We start from the raw sequence: 20155 nt of genomic DNA, 5'->3' as shown, positions 1-20155 counted from the left end.
TTTTAAGTGAAGTACTACTAGGCAACCATCTTCTATATAACACTAACCACAGAGAAAAAATGAAAGGGATACAACACTTCGAAAAATGAAGCTATCGGTCAAAGAAAGACAAGGTCCATGAAGGACGTGAAAATGAAAGACTTCCTAGGCCTCGAAAACCTAACACCGTCAGGGTCGGTAAAGAGCAAAAGTTGACCGATGGAGATCGGATAGCATAGATGAAATTGAGGAGCATGGCACAAGTAAGTGGAAGTAATGCAAGGACTCAGCTAAGGGCCCTGTGGTCGCCAACCCATGCTCTGAAGTTCAGGGCACCTAGGGCCCCTATTACGACAAGCAGGGGATACCGTTTGTATTAATCCAACCCCCCACCAATAGGGGGACAACTCTCTAAGAGCCGGCCGGCTTGATATTAGTTATGAACTTCATTTCTTCAAAGGAGATTTGGAGGCCAGCCTTTGCTGCTTCGGTTTTTAGTTGGTTGATTTGTTTGTTAGCAGTAGCTAGGGAATAAGATAATGTCATAGGATCAGAATTATTATTATTATTATTATTATTATTATTATTATTATTATTATTATTATTATTATTATTATTATTTCAGGCAGTTTCTAGATATAGAAGTAGCATGTCTGTCCTTTACTCCCGGAGACCCTGCGTTCGACTGCTCTGAGGAATAAAACGGGGTTCACTCCTGGTAAAATGTGGTCTCTGTCCCGGAAGCCAAATAATACAGCTGAAGACGATGTCAGACTGACCACGTCACACTCCAGTGTCTTCATGTCATTTGGAAGGGCTGCAGTTAGGTGTCTTAGCAGACCAAGATCCTCAATAGACTATATGTTCCACGACTTTGTTTTGTGTTATTATCTTATTACTAGTATGTAAGCCTGTCGTTGACAGCCGAAACTACTACGTGAAAATTTTCAATGTTCTCCCATGTTAACTACATGTAATTTGTATAGAATTGGAAAAAGTATTATAAAATGTCCTTGTAAACCGTATTGATTGCACATAGCTGTAGATGAGAGTTGTAGGTACTCTGACAATCACGCACGTACTCTTGTGAAAGCTACATACAGTTGTGCATGGCTAAACACCGAAGGAGAGATTTTCCCTACCTATAAATAAAGTTTCACCCCGTGACTTATTGATTGTGACAGAGAAGACTAAATTTAAAGAAAAAACATTGCCTCCATTTAGGAATGAATGGTACGTCGGAATTAACAGATGTTAAATATTATGTATTCCTGGAATAAAACATTTTCTTCCTGAAGGATTTCTACATGAACGTTATTTTTGTCTAGCTTCACCACAGTCCGTTTCGTTTCATTGCATAAACCAACTCGAGTATTAAGATTGCGAAGAAGAATTACGACATAACTTATTTTTAAGTTCAACTTAATGGGTGCATTGCCTGCAGGATAAATACAGTTTAGAAATTCAACAGAATTAACATCATTGCACTTTACGAAGTCAGTATTAATGTACGTTATTTTCTTACCTTTCCAAATGTTCAGAAAATGTTGGTTGATGACGTTAATTTTTTCGTTTGTTGGGCATGAAACTGTTACTTTCGAAAACATGTACTGTTTGTTTTTATGCAAAGTAGAACCAAATTAATCTTGTACAATATTTTTGAAGCCTGTTTCTGTGAAATATCAATAATGTCATTTTGGACTAGTTCCCCATTGCCGAGTTTTAGCAGCCGTTCACCAGAGTTAAGATGTCCAGCTCATATATTCTTTTTAAATTTAAACATCTTGATTTTTTCAACGAATTTGGATATTTTGACTTGACTGAAAAGATGTCGGGAATAGTCTAGATATAAAATTATACTACCACTGACGTTTGAAGTCGCATAAGGAGGTTTAAAACTTATGTAGCTAAATTGACGTTCATTTTCAATTTTCTATCTTGTAAATTTGTCGTTTAATATGTAAATAATATGTAAATTTCTAATTTTGTTTCTTAAGTGCATCCCTTAATTTTTGATGCAGCTGGTAACATAGAATCATAGTACAGAATTCTCATATTTACTTCGAACGTCATACATTGATCGGTTATAGATAGCATCATCATCATCATCTTCATCATTTCCCCTTATCCAGCTCCTGCTGGGTTGGGGTATTTATGGCACTTCTCCATCTTCCTCTTTCCTTCCACCATTCCTCTTCCACGATCTTGTCCCAGTCTAGATTTCGTCTTCTTTTGCGGCTCTTCACTGATTCAACCCACTTTATTCTAGGTCTTCCTCTCTTGCCCCCACACTTTTCCTCCAGCATCTATCTTGGAATTCTATTCTCCTCCATCCTCTTTACATGTCCAAACTAACTCTCTCACTTAGCTTTCCTATCCCAACTTCCTTCCTAACATCTTCATTTCTCACTCTGTCTTTCTTGTATTTCATATCATACTTCTTAGGAATTTAATCTCACTGGTTTGAATTCTACTCTCTTGCCTGCTCGCCAAAGTCCAAGTCTCAGCTGCATAAGTCTGTATGGGTACATAGTACATTTTTTGCATTATCTCTTTATTTTCCCTGGGTACTTCTTTGCTCCAAACAAGTTTTCTTTCACTTTGGGAGCCAGTTAACCCCAAGAGGGCGCGTCCCCGGGTGGCGTATAGGGACCCTACAATTCAGTAGAGCTGGTTGACCCAATACAACCCGCAGACCAACAGGCAGGTCAGTTCCTGAGGCTTGAAAATACTGGGGTACCCTCTCTCCAGGAGTAAAAAATATGGACGGCCCAAGCCCAGAGTATGAGTGAAGGTCCCCAACGGCATCAGTGGCGTAGAAGATGGACTTCGGTACGGCATCGGTGGCGGAAGAGGGAAACTTCTAGCGTCTGTACTCCAGAGGAGCGGCTACAGAAGGCGTCTGTACTCCAGTGGAGCGACCTAGAATAACACCTGGCAGCCATTTTGAGTGGCGACCCATCATAATAATAGCCTATATGGAATGGTGCTAGGAAATCAACCTCGGTAAAGGTTACAGATAGCAACCGGCCTCAAATGTTTTGGCAAAATATTAAGGCGAATATAGTATATTCACTTCATCTAGAGGAACATGTTTTCCTTTAAAAAGTAAAAAGATCTTATTTATGGGAGGTCCGTGATATTTTTCTTGCAAAGGAGAGGTAAAACAATCTATAGGGCCTATGTGATGCCAAATTCAGGTGTTGAAACTTTATAGTTTTCTCAATATCACTGTGAAAGACTGAATTGGGGTTTTATATATATATATATATATATATATACAGATTATTATTATTATTATTATTATTATTATTATTATTATTATTATTATACCTATTTCATCTGTATGTGTAAATCTAGTGCCTGCACAATATTTCACTTTTAAATTATTGTACTTATGCTCCAGAGGAATTGTACGTGGGAGTGAAGGCTGTAGCTACAGGTTGGGGTACTTTACATGAAGATGGAAAGCCTTCGTGTGTGCTGAGAGAAGTAGAGGTACCCGTCATGTCTAATGAAGACTGTAAAAACACCAAATACAACGAGAAGATGATATCCGACAACATGCTGTGCGCAGGGTATCCGGAGGGTACGAAAGATTCATGTCAGGTAAGTTGTACGTGTCAGTTTACTTTTATTAGCAACTATATTATACGAACTTAAAAAAAAAAAAAAACCTTATGGCGCAACGGCCCAAAATCTACCGTTGCTGAGCCCAAAGCCTGCAGATTTCAGGTGTCATGTGGTCGGCACGAATACTCTCTCGGCCGTTATTCTTGGCTTTCTAGACCGTGGCCACTATCTCATCGCCAGATCGCTTCTCAGTTGTAATCTTCTTCTTCTTCTACTTTATCTCTTTACCCTCCAGGGTCGGTTTTTCCCTCGGAATCAGCGAGGGATCCCGCCTGTACCGCCTCAAGGGCAATGTCCTGGAGCTTCAGACTCTGTTTCGGGGGATACAACTGGGGAGGATGACCAGTACCTCGCCCAGGCGCCCTACCTGCTATGCTGAACAGGGGCCTTGCGTGGGGAACGGAAGATTGGAAGGGATAGACAAGGAAGAGCGAAGGAAGCGGTCGTGGCCTTAAGTTAGATACCATCCCGGTATTTGCATGGAGGAGAAGTGGGAAACCACGGAAAAACACTTCCAGGATGGCTGACCTGGGAATCAAACCCAGCTCTACTCAGTTGACCTCACGAGGTTGAGCGAACCCCATTCTAGCCCTCGTATCACTTTTCAAATTTCGTGGAAAAGCCGGGAATCGAACCCGGGCCTCCGGGGGTAGCAGCTAATCACATTAACTACTATACTGCACCACAGAAGCGGACCCTCAGTTGTAAGGCTAAATGACCTCAAACCATCCCTCAGACCTTGGTAGAAATCTCTGACCTGGTCGGGAATCGAACCCCGACTCTCAGGCAGGCACGGGGCCGGCTATATGAATTTGAATACTTTAAAACCACATTTTAATTTTTTACATACTTGCAATCTACTTTCGATTTTCTAATAATTACTGTACTTAAGTAATTACCATAATCTTTTCCTTCATTTTTATCCTCTTTTCTCTCGTAGATTAGGCTTACATATCAATAACTTGTTGGCTGGTAATTGCAGCATAACAGCGCTATTCAGGTTCTCATATTCTGTTTAGATATTCTGTTCAGTCTGTTGTATACTGCTCACTTTAGATTTTAAGGAGAAGATATTTCATTCTTTCCTGATGTCTTCGTTTCCCATTTGGTTCAGTATTGTAGTCTCCTGTCTCATGAGGAAACTTTATCTCTGGTGTTTGAAGACGACTGAGTTATTTTTCACATTAGGGTCACCGATTCACTTGCATGTAAAAGAACGGGAATTGCCATGGTTTTGTAAAATTTTAATATATTCTCTATGATATTACTTTTTCTATCCGTTACAGGCACCAACCATCGAGGACTTGTGTCTACATTTTTGTTAAACTTACACACACGTCTCTTGAAATTCGCTCCATTTATGATCTACATTTGATCCTTGTCACTTGACATCCTAGATACTGGAATTGATAGTCGCGTTCCAGAATATTCAATTGTGATTTTAAATTTTTAGATTCATTAGTACAAACGCTAACTAAAAGTTCAAGTCATTTCTAAAATTATATGTTCATGATTCACTTGACTCACACCTCATCAAAATCAAGTCAAATTTCTTGCGGTTATTTTCTTCAGGATCGTGAATAAACAATATTAGTTTTTAACTTATTATGTCCTGATGCCCCTTGGCGTCATCCTGAATGCCAAACAAATGTTCCTTTTTTTTAATTTATATGCCAGCGTTCTTTAAGTTTGATTGGGACACATTATTCTTTTGAAAACTCTGGTATGGATCACTCACATTCAAGCACTCTCAACCTACCTGAACTAGTTTTCGAATCAGTAAACTTAAGCACAAGTGGTCAAACTGTTACAAAATATAGCCTGTTGAAAAACCATAAAACATTAGACAACTTGATTCCTATAAAACAAGGAGTTCGAGGTCGGAGTATGACATTGCTTGTGATATCGTGAAAGCACAACACACCATATAGTTTGAATCTAGAACTTTAGTAGCCAACTGAAAACTTTACCACAGGTAAATGATGATGGAACCCTTACGTTCGTACGTCGATCACATGCCTCTCAATAGCGTAACGATATCAGAGTTACAGTTCACATTATTGTCGACGCCACCCCTACGAGAGGATCTATTGTATTCACTATTGCTTGCTTCTGTGGTGGATGGTAGTCTCTTGTGATGTGTATAAATGAAGATCAGTTTTAACATCGACCTTCCGAGCCAGAAGAATGAAATAGATGCGGCTAAAATTCCTGACACCTGGATCCCGGGGCCCTCTGAACCGAAGACCACTATGCTGACCATTCAACTGAGGAGACGGACACTGCCCTATACAAGTACAGGGAAAGGTAGTAAAATGTTACCGGAGCTTTAGTTGGTGCTAACACTCAGACTGAGGAAATGCTTGCTTTGCTCCCGAGCGGCGGGGATGGAGTGCACTGCCAGACAGCGAGCGCACAGCAAGGACTCCACTCGTAAACAAAACATTCATTGGGAAAGCTTACCGCTAACCATGATTGCTGCGCTGCCTGACCACACACTCTACCCCCGCCTCCTCCTACGTGACAAGGGCTGAAGTGCCGGTAACGTTTCGTTGTCTGTCCATGTATGATTGTCCTGAATCTTTTAGCACTCAGAAGGAGTTCAATTTTGATTCAGATGGAGTAAACGCTTGTGATTAGAGCATTTACTCGTCCCTCATTCACTTCTCGTAGTGCAAATTGAAAGTACACTTCGAACATTTTGTGAACTCTGACTAAGACTATTTTGAGAAATGTAAGTCCCTCTTCCCACAGAACACTCCCATTCAGAAAAATATGCATTTTCGATTACTCAAACGTCATCCTTACGGTTTTTATTTTTGCTACTTGTTTAACATCGCACTAACATATCGAAGGTTTTTGGCAACTGAATTTTTGATCTGATTTTTGATATGCTCTATTGGTGGAAAAATATGTAATTCCCTCCGTGGGAATTTAGAATTTCCAACTGAAGGATGGTAAAGGGCTAGGTTTGGGAAGGTAGTGGCCATGGCCTTAATAAAGGTACAGCTCCAGCATTTGCATGGTGTGAAAATGTAAACCATGGAAAACCATCTTCAGGACTGCCGACAGTGAGATTCGAACCTACCATCTCCCGAATGTAAGCTCACACCTGCGTGGCCACTGACGCACGGCCAACTTGCTGGGTGAAAACGTAATATTTACATAATTCTACCGTCCGCATCATAATGTCCATGCGAAACAGATATTGTGGGGTGCTTTCAAGACGTCGACAGCATTGAACTTTCCCAACATCGAAGTGGGATGGGTTATTTGCAAGCTCCAGCTAACGCTAATATACGAAAACGGCCAACTGGAGGACCTGTTACACTCTTCAGTATGGATCACCGGATAAGACAGGAGATACCGGATATTCTAAATAAAGCCTATCCAGTTTCCGCTTAATCTAATAAAGAAGAGATATCACATGCAGGTTCAATACTAGAAGTAAATAATGACACACATGGATAGATAGATAGATAGATAGATAGATAGATAGATAGATAGATAGATACGAAGGTAATCCAAAAAATAAGGTCAACAAAGCCGCCATTATTAAAAACAACTGCCAACACTTCAATATGGAGGTTACAACTTTGAAACACAGTTGAAGACAAATGACTACGTATTTCAATATGGAGATTGCAAACTGCAAATATAGCATATCAGCCCGGGATATATACTTGCTACACCATTTCTCTACTAAACGACAACTAACTGTTACGGTCAAGATCGTCCCCTTATATATGTGCCTGGGCAGGCTTCTAGAAAGTTACATTACAAAATATATCTTCGCGAAAATTCTACAGTGCGTAATACACAGCTTAAAATGGATGGAATATTCTCAATCATTCTCGTCACCTGTTACCATTCTGGAAGTTACAGTGTGTTTCACAACTATGGATTACAATTTATATATACAGGTAAGAATAAATTTTAATATTTATTAACAGGTATTTACATTAACTCAACTGATATAAATGTTTATATACAGTGCCTGTTTCATGACATAACCTCAAAAACAACATGATCATTTCGCATATTATAATAATAATAATAATAATAATAATAATAATAATAATAATAATAATACCAAATGGAGGTAACAATTCAACAGCTGTATATACAATAATAATAATAATTATATAATAATAATAATAATAATAATAATAATAATAATAATAATAATAATAATTCGAGCTCGATATCTGCATTAGTTACCCATGTATGATATAATATTGTTTTCAATTTATAAGTTACCTGTTATCGCACTTGCCTCATATTTTATCTTTCCAATCTAAATTTCTTTTATCTATTCCTGTTCTATTTCGACTCCGACGTTACTGGAATTGCGAGATAGGAATGATTTCATTATCACGCCTTTCGTTAGCCTTTCTCTTCCTTTAACCAGTATTTTCAATCATCGGGGGTCGAACTACTAATTGTTTCTTCGTTTTTCACCAATGACAGTGCCAAGAGGGAATAAAAATCCCTTCCCTTGAATCTGAAAACATCACCATCATGGAATATTCTGAAAATATTTCTTTTCTCATTTTCAGGGTGACAGTGGCGGTCCTTTGACCAGAGAGCGTGATGACAAGAGATATGAACTTATAGGTGAGCAAATATCAGAATTATTCATGTTTCGTGTCCCTTTTATTAATGCTGTAGTTTTGATGATGATGATGATGATGATGATGATGATGTTTGTTGTTTAAAGGGGCCTAACACCTAGGTCATCCGCCCAACTGTAGTTTTCGTAATTAAATAACTTAAGATCAGTATCCTTCGATCAGGAGAGTACCCAGAAAATAATAATTGGGAAGGAGGTGATATGGTGGATGTAAGTATAGGCAGTCTCATACAGTGATACATTTAACAGACATAACATAGAATCGGTGTCTAATTAGTGAGAATAAACATTGACTGATTAAAATATCAATCTTATAGCACCAAAGAAGGGTGATGGTTGCCTTTCCAAAAATATTTCAGTGTCTAGGTTGACTTAATGAACTGACAGAAGTGCCAAACCGATCAAGTGATATTTGTTATTGTGCTCCATAAATATACTTTTAATCTCCTTAGAAAACAGTCGTTCACTAGACAAAACTGGTAATGAAGCTGCAACCCATAACATGTTATGGACTAATGAATAAATATAACTTACCACATGCACCCAGACTTCTCACCGCTGAGTTCCGTGGTTCAAATTCCGGTCACTCCATGTGAGATTTGTGTTGGACAAAGCGTAGGCGTTACTCGTACAGGATTTTCTCCGGGTACTCCGGTTTTCCCTGTCATAATTCATTCCAGAAACACTCTCCAATATTATTTCATTTAATCTGTCATTCATGAATCATTGCCCCAGAGGAGTGCGAAAGGCTTCGGCAGCCGTCACAATTCCTATCCTCGCCGCTAGATGGGGCTTCATTCATTCCATTCCTGACCCGGTCGAATGACTGGAAACAGGCTGTGGATTTTCATTCACGCCCAGAGCTTCCTAAAATCCACTTCGTACCATCTGGTCGGCCGTGATTACACTCGCATATAACCAACTTTTGTTACAAAATTAAATTTAAGTTGTATCACTTCAGAATGGATTACATTCATATTATTATGCTATTGTATATTGTATATGTCATGTGTATATTGTATAAGAATGAATTTATGTGTTGTGCATTGTACTACCGTACTACCAATGACTTCGAGGTGGTATTCTACACTTTTCATAACATGTAACGACGACTTGATTATTTCTTTTTTAAATTGATTTATTTGTGGAGACCTTTAGGTGAAATATATCCCCTGAATCTAATCCCCGCCCCTACCGCACACAGGATACTCCTCCGCCTTGAAATGTTCTACATTAAGAGTAATGTTTTTCTTCGAAATGTGTTCTCGGTCAGGGTAAATGCAATAACTTGTCAATCAGCCCCAAAATCACACTGATATACATTCAGTTGTAAGTGTCGGTTTATCATTAAAATTTATAATGTTCCAGTACAGTCATATTTCTTATTTAAAAAACAGGTTTGATGGACCTTATCTTAAACGTCTGTCAGAAACCACTTATCACTGCATACTTAAAAAATTATCTACCACAAAAGTTAATCCGTCTATAAAATATTTAAGTAAAAGTGTAATTTAAAATTCTTGTGAAATGTGAAGATCTAGCCTAAATACTTCACATTAATTTTACGTAACATAAATGCAAAAACTTTTAAAATTGAATAAGTAAAGGAATAATATTTAATAATGTACTAATACTGACCTTCTTTTAACACCAGGCAGCCCATTATATCCAAGGATTATTTGAATTAATAATTTAGCAACTTTTCGAATTTCTTCAAGGGTCGATTAATAAACTTACGTGGATCGTATAATGTCCTGAAAACCGTCAAATTAACCACATTGACGTACTATGGTGATATCTCTCTTATCACATGAATGTATTTCCTTACAGAACAGATTACATTTGAATAGCAATGTGTCTTACTCTCTTGTAAGTACTGAAAGTTTAAATTCGTACTCACTCAACATGATAGTAGTGATCCTGAATTTGCAGTGTATGAAGTTGTTTTCAAGACTCAGAGCACATAAAACTGGCGCGCAGAACGTGTCCTCAGACAATTCCGAGGCTAAAGCCACAACCTTAATAAAATAAATACATAAATAAATGTATAAATAAATATAATAATACATAAATAAATAAACTATAACACTGGAATTTCTATCGACGTTTATCAAATAATCAAAACTGTCTCCCTATCGGCTTGGAGATAAAGGATGTAGAAGGAGCACATCTAAGGGAGGTATGCTTCTCTTCAAATGTAGAAATCTCATTTCGAAATTTTCGACTTCCAGACGGAGAATAAAACCCACATCCTGCCGGGAGAAACAAGCTTGCCTTTACCGCTTCAGCTTGACAGCCTCATTACCATTACCAAATACTTCTTCGTTTTTACTTCACCACGATATTCGTGACTGCTAATCTGCCCATATAACTTATTTTTTATGTTATTAGTTTTACGTCCCTCTAAATACTATTATGGCTTTTGGAAGCAGCGAGGTGCCAGAATTTTGTCCTGCAGGATATCGTTCGTGTGCTGGCGTATTCGAGCACCTTCAAATACCACCTGACTGAGTCGGGGTCCAGCCCTTCTATAAGAGCTCAGAGGGCAAGCCACCTGAGCCACTCAGTCAGGCGAATATGACTTAAACAATGTGTAATTTGGCCAGATACTTAGAGTAATGAGACAGGTTCCCCATTTTCTATATTCCAAGATTGAAGGAGTCGAATCCAGATTGACAATGAAGTATGGAGAAATGTGAGAGACTTCTGTCAGTGTAACTTATATACTGGCACGTTAAATGACCTCTTTTCCAAGACAAAATTTTGGCCACGTAGAGTCTTTTAAGTCCAAAAGCAGTTGAAGGGACTTCAAAACACACAATAGTAATGTGTATGTATATATTTTATTCCAGGAGTAGTGTCATGGGGTAACGGCTGTGCCAGGCCCGGCTATCCAGGAGTGTACACGCGAGTCACCCGCTACTTGGACTGGATCATGGAGAATTCAAGAGAAGGCTGCTTCTGCGAGGATTAATTACTGATTACACCAGCATGACGCTTGGAATTTCTGCTTATCTTCTCAGGGAAATTATCCTATACTATATTTTAAGGCAACGTTCAGCTGTTCTGTGATAAGAGGAAAACTTACCATTGGTTAATATTTTCTGGCCAGATATATGGCTCTGACACGCTGGGAAACACAGAGTAGCATAAACTCAGACTAGGTTGTTGATTGTACCTGTGTGGTATTTAAGAAACAAGCACACTCCTTTTCTCTCTCGAACTATTAATTTATTTATGCTGATTGATTTCAGACAGTAACAATGTGACTAACTGTATCTACACGAATACTTTTTGTATTAAACAATATTTATAAAAAGTAACTGGGGTAATTCTTCTTTGGAACTAAAACGTCGAACTCTAAGTATGTATATTTTTCAGGTATAATCTGTTATTAAATGCTTTCTTTTTCAGGTATTATATACATTTATTTTATCCCGAATTAGTTTCGATAGACTGAAGAACCTCACAGTTACACATTAGCTGTCGAAACTGAGAGAAAATGGCCTTGAATATGAAAAAGAAGATAGTAAATTATGAACATTAGTTATGATTAATCTGTCTCTAACTAAAGCTTCCTAAAGATAGTCCAGAATTAGTACGATCAACTGATAGTATTGATGTGACCCAAAACTATTCAGTGAGTAAATTGTTATAATCAAGAGAGTAATTCTAAAAATATGACATAGATCATAAGATCCTAATAATGGAACTTTAATTATATAATTAATGTAGCAATGTTAATAGGGAAACGACAATTTATATTTTGATTGTTTTATAATCTCCTCAATTTAGATCAAAAGATTAGAATTCATTGAATATCTGTTCTTATCTCTTTAAGACTAACACATCTGCTTATTTGGGAGAATCATGGCCTGAGATATTTTATAATATTTACAAGAAATCTCTGCAGGAGAAGACTGAAATTTATATCACCAACTTCATGATAAATATAGAGATAACATTGGCACTGAAAAATGTTTCAACAAAAAATACTTGCCATGTATTTGTATAATGTGCAATCTGTGTTTATGTTCATGATTATGTGTATATGAAAAACTTCAGAAAATAAATTTATTTATACTTCTTATAAAGAAAGAAGATGGATACACTTTTGGAGGCCATAATTTATTATGATATCCATGTCACATTACATTTAATCAATCTTCTTATAGAACAATACATACTTCCTCACGAGCTGAACAACTGGGGGGGGGGGCTATAAAGCAATATTTACCTAATTCGGATAAAATAGTCTTGCATAACACAGAATTTGGTGTCCACAATCATTTTATAAAAGCTTAGGATATCATGATTCAAGATAATCAACCCCATACACTCAGTATGTATGTATTTTGTTGATAAACCCATTTAGCTGCGATTTCTTTGCGGGTGTATTGTAACTGTTCCCTCTCATCCAAACACTTGGGGAGATGAAAGTTATTATCTTGGGACACATGAACATCAAATAAACTATTTGTGGCTTGCCCGCAAATTGCCACGCAAATAGAAACAATCAACATTCCATGGTTCCCCATTTCTCTATGTAATGTTTGGGCGCCATGGTTACAGTTTTAAATAAAACTGTAAACCAAAATTTATATTTACTAGCATAGAGACTTATACTTAAATCACAGGGGTAGGATTTTAAATAATTAACCATTAAGTATCGCTTAAGAAAGAAAATTAACGCAATATAAAATACAAATGAATTTATTATACAAAAAAATGAGATGAATCGGAAAAGTTTCCTTAAAGCGTGGAGGAATTCAGAATTTAATTTACTGAATTTACTTATTGCTTGCTTTATATAATTGAAGCTCACCAATTGCAGCTTCCGTTGAAGTCATCTGGTTTCCGTGGTTACTCGTACTCTTCTTCTCGATGTTGAATTTGCTCCATGGACATCCTTCCTTCCTTATTTGATATGGTACGGGCTATCTGGACTAGCACTCCCTGCTTGCCTAGTCTTTAAATTAGACATTGGCCCTATACTTGTAAAAACTGATCAGCGTTGATCGTATGAGGAGAAAATTCAGAGATATGATTTTTTCCATATTAGTAGAAATCTCCATCCAACTGAGCTATACTATTTATACGGTACAGACTTGTACCAAATTTCGTAGACTTGAACTTAAACATAGTTCTTCGTCCACAATATTTACTGAATATAACACAAGAGCCGTAAGCTTGTTTCGTGTCACGCAGATCCGATAACATTACCGAAGCGACAACACATTGTACAAAAGTAACTATGTCGCGGAGCGACCACACACTGTTTCAAATATCAAATCACGTCGTACAAAGTAGATGTTCACAGTAGAAGTAGTAGTGATGGAGTTCACGTAGTTAGGTTGTAAGGTTGTAAGGTCGTAAGGCTGCAAGGTTCCGTTCTCGTGTTGAGAATCAGTATATATCCGGGCTCACCCCCACTCTTGGTAACAGTTCAATCTCAAAACTCATATACAACGAAGTATCTGATTCGATAGATCGAAGCATCAACTCCCCTTTTCTTCTTCCTCGACAAGTCCAGAAGGCGTGGCGATGATATAGCTGACCAGCTTGCAAGCCTCGCGCACGGGTCGCTGTTTACTAGCCTTGGTCATAAAGTAAACCCATGACTCACGCAAAATCCCAAGCTTCAAGAATAACCCTCCGTATACACAAACATGAGATGAAATGAAAACAACTATGTCTCAACATATTGACCGTATTTACAACATAATGAATTCTTATCCTACATAATATAATAATTTAAATAATAAAACGATGTTATCATATATACAATATGATTCCAAAAAGCCTTGATTACAAATGATTGACTTTGAATAAATATGTTATTACAAATAATTGCCGATGGCGGATAAACTTGATATCAACTGATATCGCGTAAAATGATATTATATTAAATTAGTAGGGCTGGAGAAGCCTGGACGGTTACATACGCCCTCCTGTTATTTACAGATATAACATATATGAAAATAACACACTACAACAAAATGGTTGATATATACATCATTACATCTTACAAACACTTAATAAAAAACATACATAACCAAATCTTGTATCTCACTGTAGAGTGTCTGTTTCAACGATACCAGATAACATTAGTAATAATTCCTGCCGATTTTCTTGCGAAAGTTCGTCAGCAACACTCATAATATTTACAACAACAGGTAAATAACACTATCTTTGCACTTCACCATCAAAGTGTTCGGCAGTTCCAGGTTATAATAATATATACACCACACACACACACACACGTAATCACACGTGGCTTACCTCTCATAGATGGCCGCAAGCAATTTCTTGTTTTCGTAGCAAAAAAATAATATACTTAGAAAATTATTGCATTAATTTCCTTCTGCAGTTTCAAAAGAAAATCCCAAGTTACTCATGGCTTCTACAATGGTGTCAGGTCTAGGTTCACAACCTATACATGAATTCACGTTTTCTAACTCACTTACATTGAATGTTGTCAAAACAACATCGGGGAGACATTACACTTAATTCGCAGAAATATATCGTCTCAGAGAGCGAATATTATAAGTGCCCAACATGACACGATTACCATCTTTCAATCTGTATGCACAAGGACCAACCCGACAATGAATCTGGAATGGACCCTGATACAACAAAAAGAATTTCTTCGTCACCTTCTCTTCACTGGACGAGAGCATGGGAACACGTAACAGAACAGAATCTCCTACATGAAATTCGTCTAACACCTGACGTTTCTGCTGTCTGCTACGCTTTCAGCCGCTTTAATAAAATTCTCTCTCGCTAACCTGACATATATCTGAGAGTCCCGCTGAGATTCCTGTGTAATACCTAGTACTTTTGCCAGCTCATTCCTTGGATTGCTGCCAAAATGAACCTCTAATGGGGTGAATTTCGTACTATCATGCTGAACCATGTTAATCCATTTCTCAATCAACGCTAAAGAACCAACCCACGCAGTGTGCTTGTCATGAACTAAAGATCGAAACATCCTACCTAATTCCTTCATCGTGCGTTCACACATATTCCCTTGCGGATTCCTAATTGAGGAAAAAACATGTGTAATACCTAACTCTGTCATCACAGCCTTCCACTTCTTCGATGTAAATTGAGATCCGCTATCAGATAATAACCTCCTAGGCGTACCTAATTCCTGAACATACTTGTCACTAATAATCTTACTGCAACTATGACCTGTCGCTTTTCTCATCGGATACAATCTGACTAACTTGGAAAAAGCGTCAATCACCACAAAAACGTATTGATAGCCATATTTACCACGAACTACGGGTCCAAATAAGTCAATACAAACAAGATCACCGGTTTTCTCAGTAATGACCGCTTGCCTAGGTCCTTCGAGATACCTATTGGGAGCTTTACTCCGTTGACATAAATCACAAGAGGAAATAGTTTTCCTAATTTCCCTTCCCATCTTATTCCATACAAAACTTCTCTGAATCTCATACAACACTTTACTTGCACCAAAATGTCCTAACTCCTTATGAATGAACCAAATTAATTCCGTTCTCAAAGACTTAGGTACACATATACGCCAACGATCGTCACCACAATTCCTCGTTAAAAATTGATCAACCATTCTATAGGTGTGTCTTTCTTCACACTTTCCTGATCTCCGTTCTCAAGTTCTCTTACCACATATTTACACTCATTATCCTGAGATTGTTCAAAACACATCTTCTTTAATTTATTCAAGGCTTCCTTATTGTCTTTATGAAGACATGCACAGATTAAAATGCCTTCCTGGGTCTTAATAACACTACCTTCATTACACAAATCTCAGTCTCTGGATAGCAAATCGGCTAACACATTGTTCTTGCCTTTAATGTGTACCACTTTAAAATCATACCCTTGTATAGCTAAAATCCATCTACTGACCCTGTTAGATGACAATTTGCAAGTAGAAATAAAAGATAGCGCATGATGGTCGGTCCAGATCTCAAATTTAGTACCCAACACGTACATCCTGAACATACTTAGAGAATAAATAATCGCTAGGAACTCTAATTCAGTAATCGTATAGCGTTTCTCAGCTGCACTAAGCCCTCTCGAAGCCAACGAAACAATCCCTAAGTTGTTATCATCATCCTCCTGACATAGAACTCCAGCAATACCACAATGTGATGCATCAGTCATTATAACATACTTCTTATCTCCTCTAGGATATTTCAAAATCACAGCTTTCCTAAAACCATCTTTTAGCTCTTCAAATGCCTTCTCATTGTATTCTGCCCACTTCCACTTATTGCCAGCTTTCAGCAAATCTCTAAACGGCTCTAATAAGTAGGAAAATCTTAATACAAATCTTCTAAAAAAGTTACATACTCCAATGTAGGATCTCAATTATTTTATATTCCTGGGCCTTTTTGCATCCAATATTTTCTCTATTCTCGTGCTTTCTGGAGTCACACCTACTGCAGATATACGGTGTCCTAAAAAGATGACTTCGGGCTGACAAAAAATGCATTTCTCCACTTTAAGAGTGAAACCTGCCTGTCCTAACTATGTAAATACCCTGTCGAGATGTTCTAAATGCTCTTCAAGACTGCAAGACGATATTACTAAATCATCAATATAAATAGTGGCATAGTGGTCGGCTTCGTTCCCCAAAGCAATATTCAAAGCACGAATTAAAGCAGAAGAACTAGTACGAGTACCATATGGGACACGACAGAATTGATACAGATTACTCTTGTGACTGAAAGCTGTTAAAGGTCTATCTTCCTCCCTTAACGGAATCTGCCAGAAACTACTACGTAAATCAACAGTAGAAAACCAAACTTTCCCTTGAAAATCCTGTATCAGCTCCTCTACAGTTAACGATTTTAATTGATCAGCAGCAATACGTCTGTTCATCTCCCTCCCATCAATACACAAACGGACAGAACCGTCGTTCTTAGGGACAACCAATAAAGGATTGACACACTGACTATTCGAAACTTCAATAATACCATCCTCTAACATAGCTTCAATTTGATTGTCTACCGCTTTAGCATATTTATGTGGTATCGGATATCTTGGTCCAGCGAATATACTTTTATCCAGCACTGAAAATGAGTGTTCATACACATGTGTTTTGCCAGGTTTCGATGAAAATACTTCCTTGTGTTCTCTCAACACATACAAAAATCGGTCCCTCTGACCTTCTTCCAAATTGCTACTATCTACCGCTTCTCTCAAAGCATAATCGTGGTTCTCCTCTAACCACACTTCACACAACTTAAAATCCGCTCTCTCTTCTTCATCTTTTGAAACCTCATTAACACACCACATGTTACAAACCTCCACTTTCGTCTGAACTTCGGCATCCCACGTGACTTTAACATCCTCATTATTCCACCTTAAATATACTATCGCGTCATTGTAATCTAGCCGAGCTGTGTATAAACTTAGCCAGTCAGATCCCAAGATAACATCAAATATAAGATTCGGAATAACAAGACAGATCTGAATTTTCGACTTCCCGTTAATACAAATAGGTATGGCAACTTGTTTACAAATTTGCTTGGATCGTTTACCTACAGCAGTGACGATATATGTGGATTTCACAGGCATTTCTTCTATCTCAATATTCTCTTTCTTTCTGCCCTCACACCACTTCAAACTTACACATGATCTTTGACTGCCTGAATCCAATAAAGCCTGATACTGCGCCCTCCATATAACGATCGTAACAACGGGGTTCTCACTTTTACTACCAACTTCGACTTGATTCATTTCCACCTCCCTTAATAACTCATCTCTAACATCGAGATCATAATCCATGTGCGTCATTACACAATTTCTCGCAACATGTACTGAAGACTGATAATCTGATCTCTCATTACCGTCTACTATCAGTTTAAATTACTGTGTCTCCTTGTACCCTGATTTCTGCTTGTACCTTCCTCTACATTTCGTTCCCTCTGAACATTTCTATTTTGCTGGTGTGACTGCTTACCCACAGGTTGTCTCGGTTGAAACTGACCACGGTGATTGTGTTCTTGTCTTCTGGGTGGTGGTTGATAGTTTGTGTGCTCTCGTGTACTATTACTATTTCCTAACGCATCGAAACTTGCTAGCAATCCTTCCATTCCCTGAATAGACTCTATCTGTTGCATACAGCTAGCTTCGCGGATTTTGTTGGGAAAATGTCTGAGTAATAACTTCACAATATCTCTCTCCGCTGACATCCCATCTACGTTTTTACAGATCATAACGTGGGCCAGAAAATATTCGGTCATAGAAACTCCCTCGTGTGGCCTAAATTTCCCAAAGACAATGCGTTCTCTTTCCCTGCTTTGTATAGCTTCACTCCAAACATTTTCCGTGAAATATTTCTGGAATTCCACCATACTGGTCATGCTGCTCTTATACACCGCAAACCATGATTTCGTTTCCCCAATAAAAGCTTTACCAATTATTTCTAACGCTTCTTCCCATTCAATGATTCCTTCTTCGATTCGCTTTTCAAACCGTTTCTTAACAGTGTTTAAAAAATCTAAAGGGTTCGTCTGCCTCCCATTAAATTTAGGTAGTTCCTCTACCAACTCTATGACTTCGGTTTTATGTTCAGTTAACTTTCTTTCTACCACTTTCTCATGTTGGCTGCGTCTCATATCCTGTTCCGCTAACTGATTCTCAAAAGGTTTCTGCTGCTCTAGTGCTTCATCTAATCTATGATCTAAAGCATCCATCCTAGCATTCACTTCTCTGCTAATTTCTGTTTTTGTCTGTTCTATCTCTCTGCTAATTTCGGTTTTCGTCTGTTCTATCTCCTTTCTATTTTCTTTAATCTCTGTCTGTGTTTTCTCTACTTCTTTCTTTATTTCATTCGTTTGTTCAAATATCCCTTGCATCATCACAAACAGTTGTTCCATATTCTTATCACTATTCGTATTACCTTTCTCGCCCTCCATCCTAGCTACATCAGATTCTGTACTATTTTCCATGTTCCCACCACTCTCTACCGATTTATCTACTTCAATACTTTCATCTACAACATTCCTAGAATTCAGTGTCTCGCCTCCCTTTACTAAGTTTCCGCTACGTAATTTCATATCCTTTTCACCTTGTGCAGCCATGATTCCCCCAAAATCACACATACAAATTATATGGACACTCACTTAACCCCCACAAACACAGACTCTACTTTTACTGCTTTCTTTCCACGAATACTTAATGGTTTTCGAGCTCCACGTTGGTGCGACAAATGTAACTGTTACCTCTCGTCTAAACACTTGGGGAGATGAAAGTTATTATCTTGGGACACATGAACATCAAATAAACTATTTGTGGCTTGCCCGCAAATTGCCACGCAAATAGAAACAATCAACATTCCATGGTTCCCCATTTTTCTATGTAATGTTTGGGCGCCATGGTTACAGTTTTAAATAAAACTGTAAACCAAAATTTATATTTACTGGCATAGAGACTTATACTTAAATCACAGGGGTAGGATTTTAAATAATTAACCATTAAGTATCGCTTAAGAAAGAAAATTAACGCAATATACAATACAAATGAATTTATTATACAAAAAATGAGATGAATCGGAAAAGTTTCCTTAAAGCGTGGAGGAATTTAGAATTTAATTTACTGAATTTACTTATTGCTTGCTTTATCTAATTGAAGCTCACCAATTGCAGCTTCCGTTGAAGTCATCTGGTTTCCGTGGTTACTCGTACTCTTCTTCTCGATGTTGAATTTGCTCCATGGACATCCTTCCTTCCTTATTTGATAGGGTACGGGCTATCTGGACTAGCACTCCCTGCTTGCCTAGTCTTTAAATTAGACATTGGCCCTATACTTGTAAAAACTGATCAGCGTTGATCGTATGAGGAGAAAATTCAGAGATATGAATTTTTCCATATTAGTAGAAATCTCCATCCAACTGAGCTATACTATTTATAC

General features: G+C 37.8%; 1 protein-coding gene across 1 annotated transcript in view; it reads left to right on the top strand.

Annotated features, from left to right (window-relative positions):
* LOC136866735 (trypsin-1) overlaps window positions 1-12346 on the top strand; it is a 97646-nt gene extending 85300 nt beyond the window's left edge. Inside the window, exons 5-7 of the mRNA XM_067143844.2 lie at window positions 3386-3588; window positions 8172-8229; window positions 11098-12346. Of these exons, the coding sequence (XP_066999945.1) occupies window positions 3386-3588; window positions 8172-8229; window positions 11098-11219 (383 nt within the window). The 3' untranslated portion in view covers window positions 11220-12346. The remainder of the gene's footprint in view (window positions 1-3385; window positions 3589-8171; window positions 8230-11097) is intronic.
* Window positions 12347-20155: the final 7809 nt, after the last annotated feature.

The sequence above is a fragment of the Anabrus simplex genome, chromosome 3 (assembly GCF_040414725.1).
Source record: "Anabrus simplex isolate iqAnaSimp1 chromosome 3, ASM4041472v1, whole genome shotgun sequence".
NCBI classification, from domain to species: domain Eukaryota; kingdom Metazoa; phylum Arthropoda; class Insecta; order Orthoptera; family Tettigoniidae; genus Anabrus; species Anabrus simplex.
Note: the sequence above shows the minus strand (reverse complement) of the source record. Positions and strands in the feature narration are given on the sequence as shown.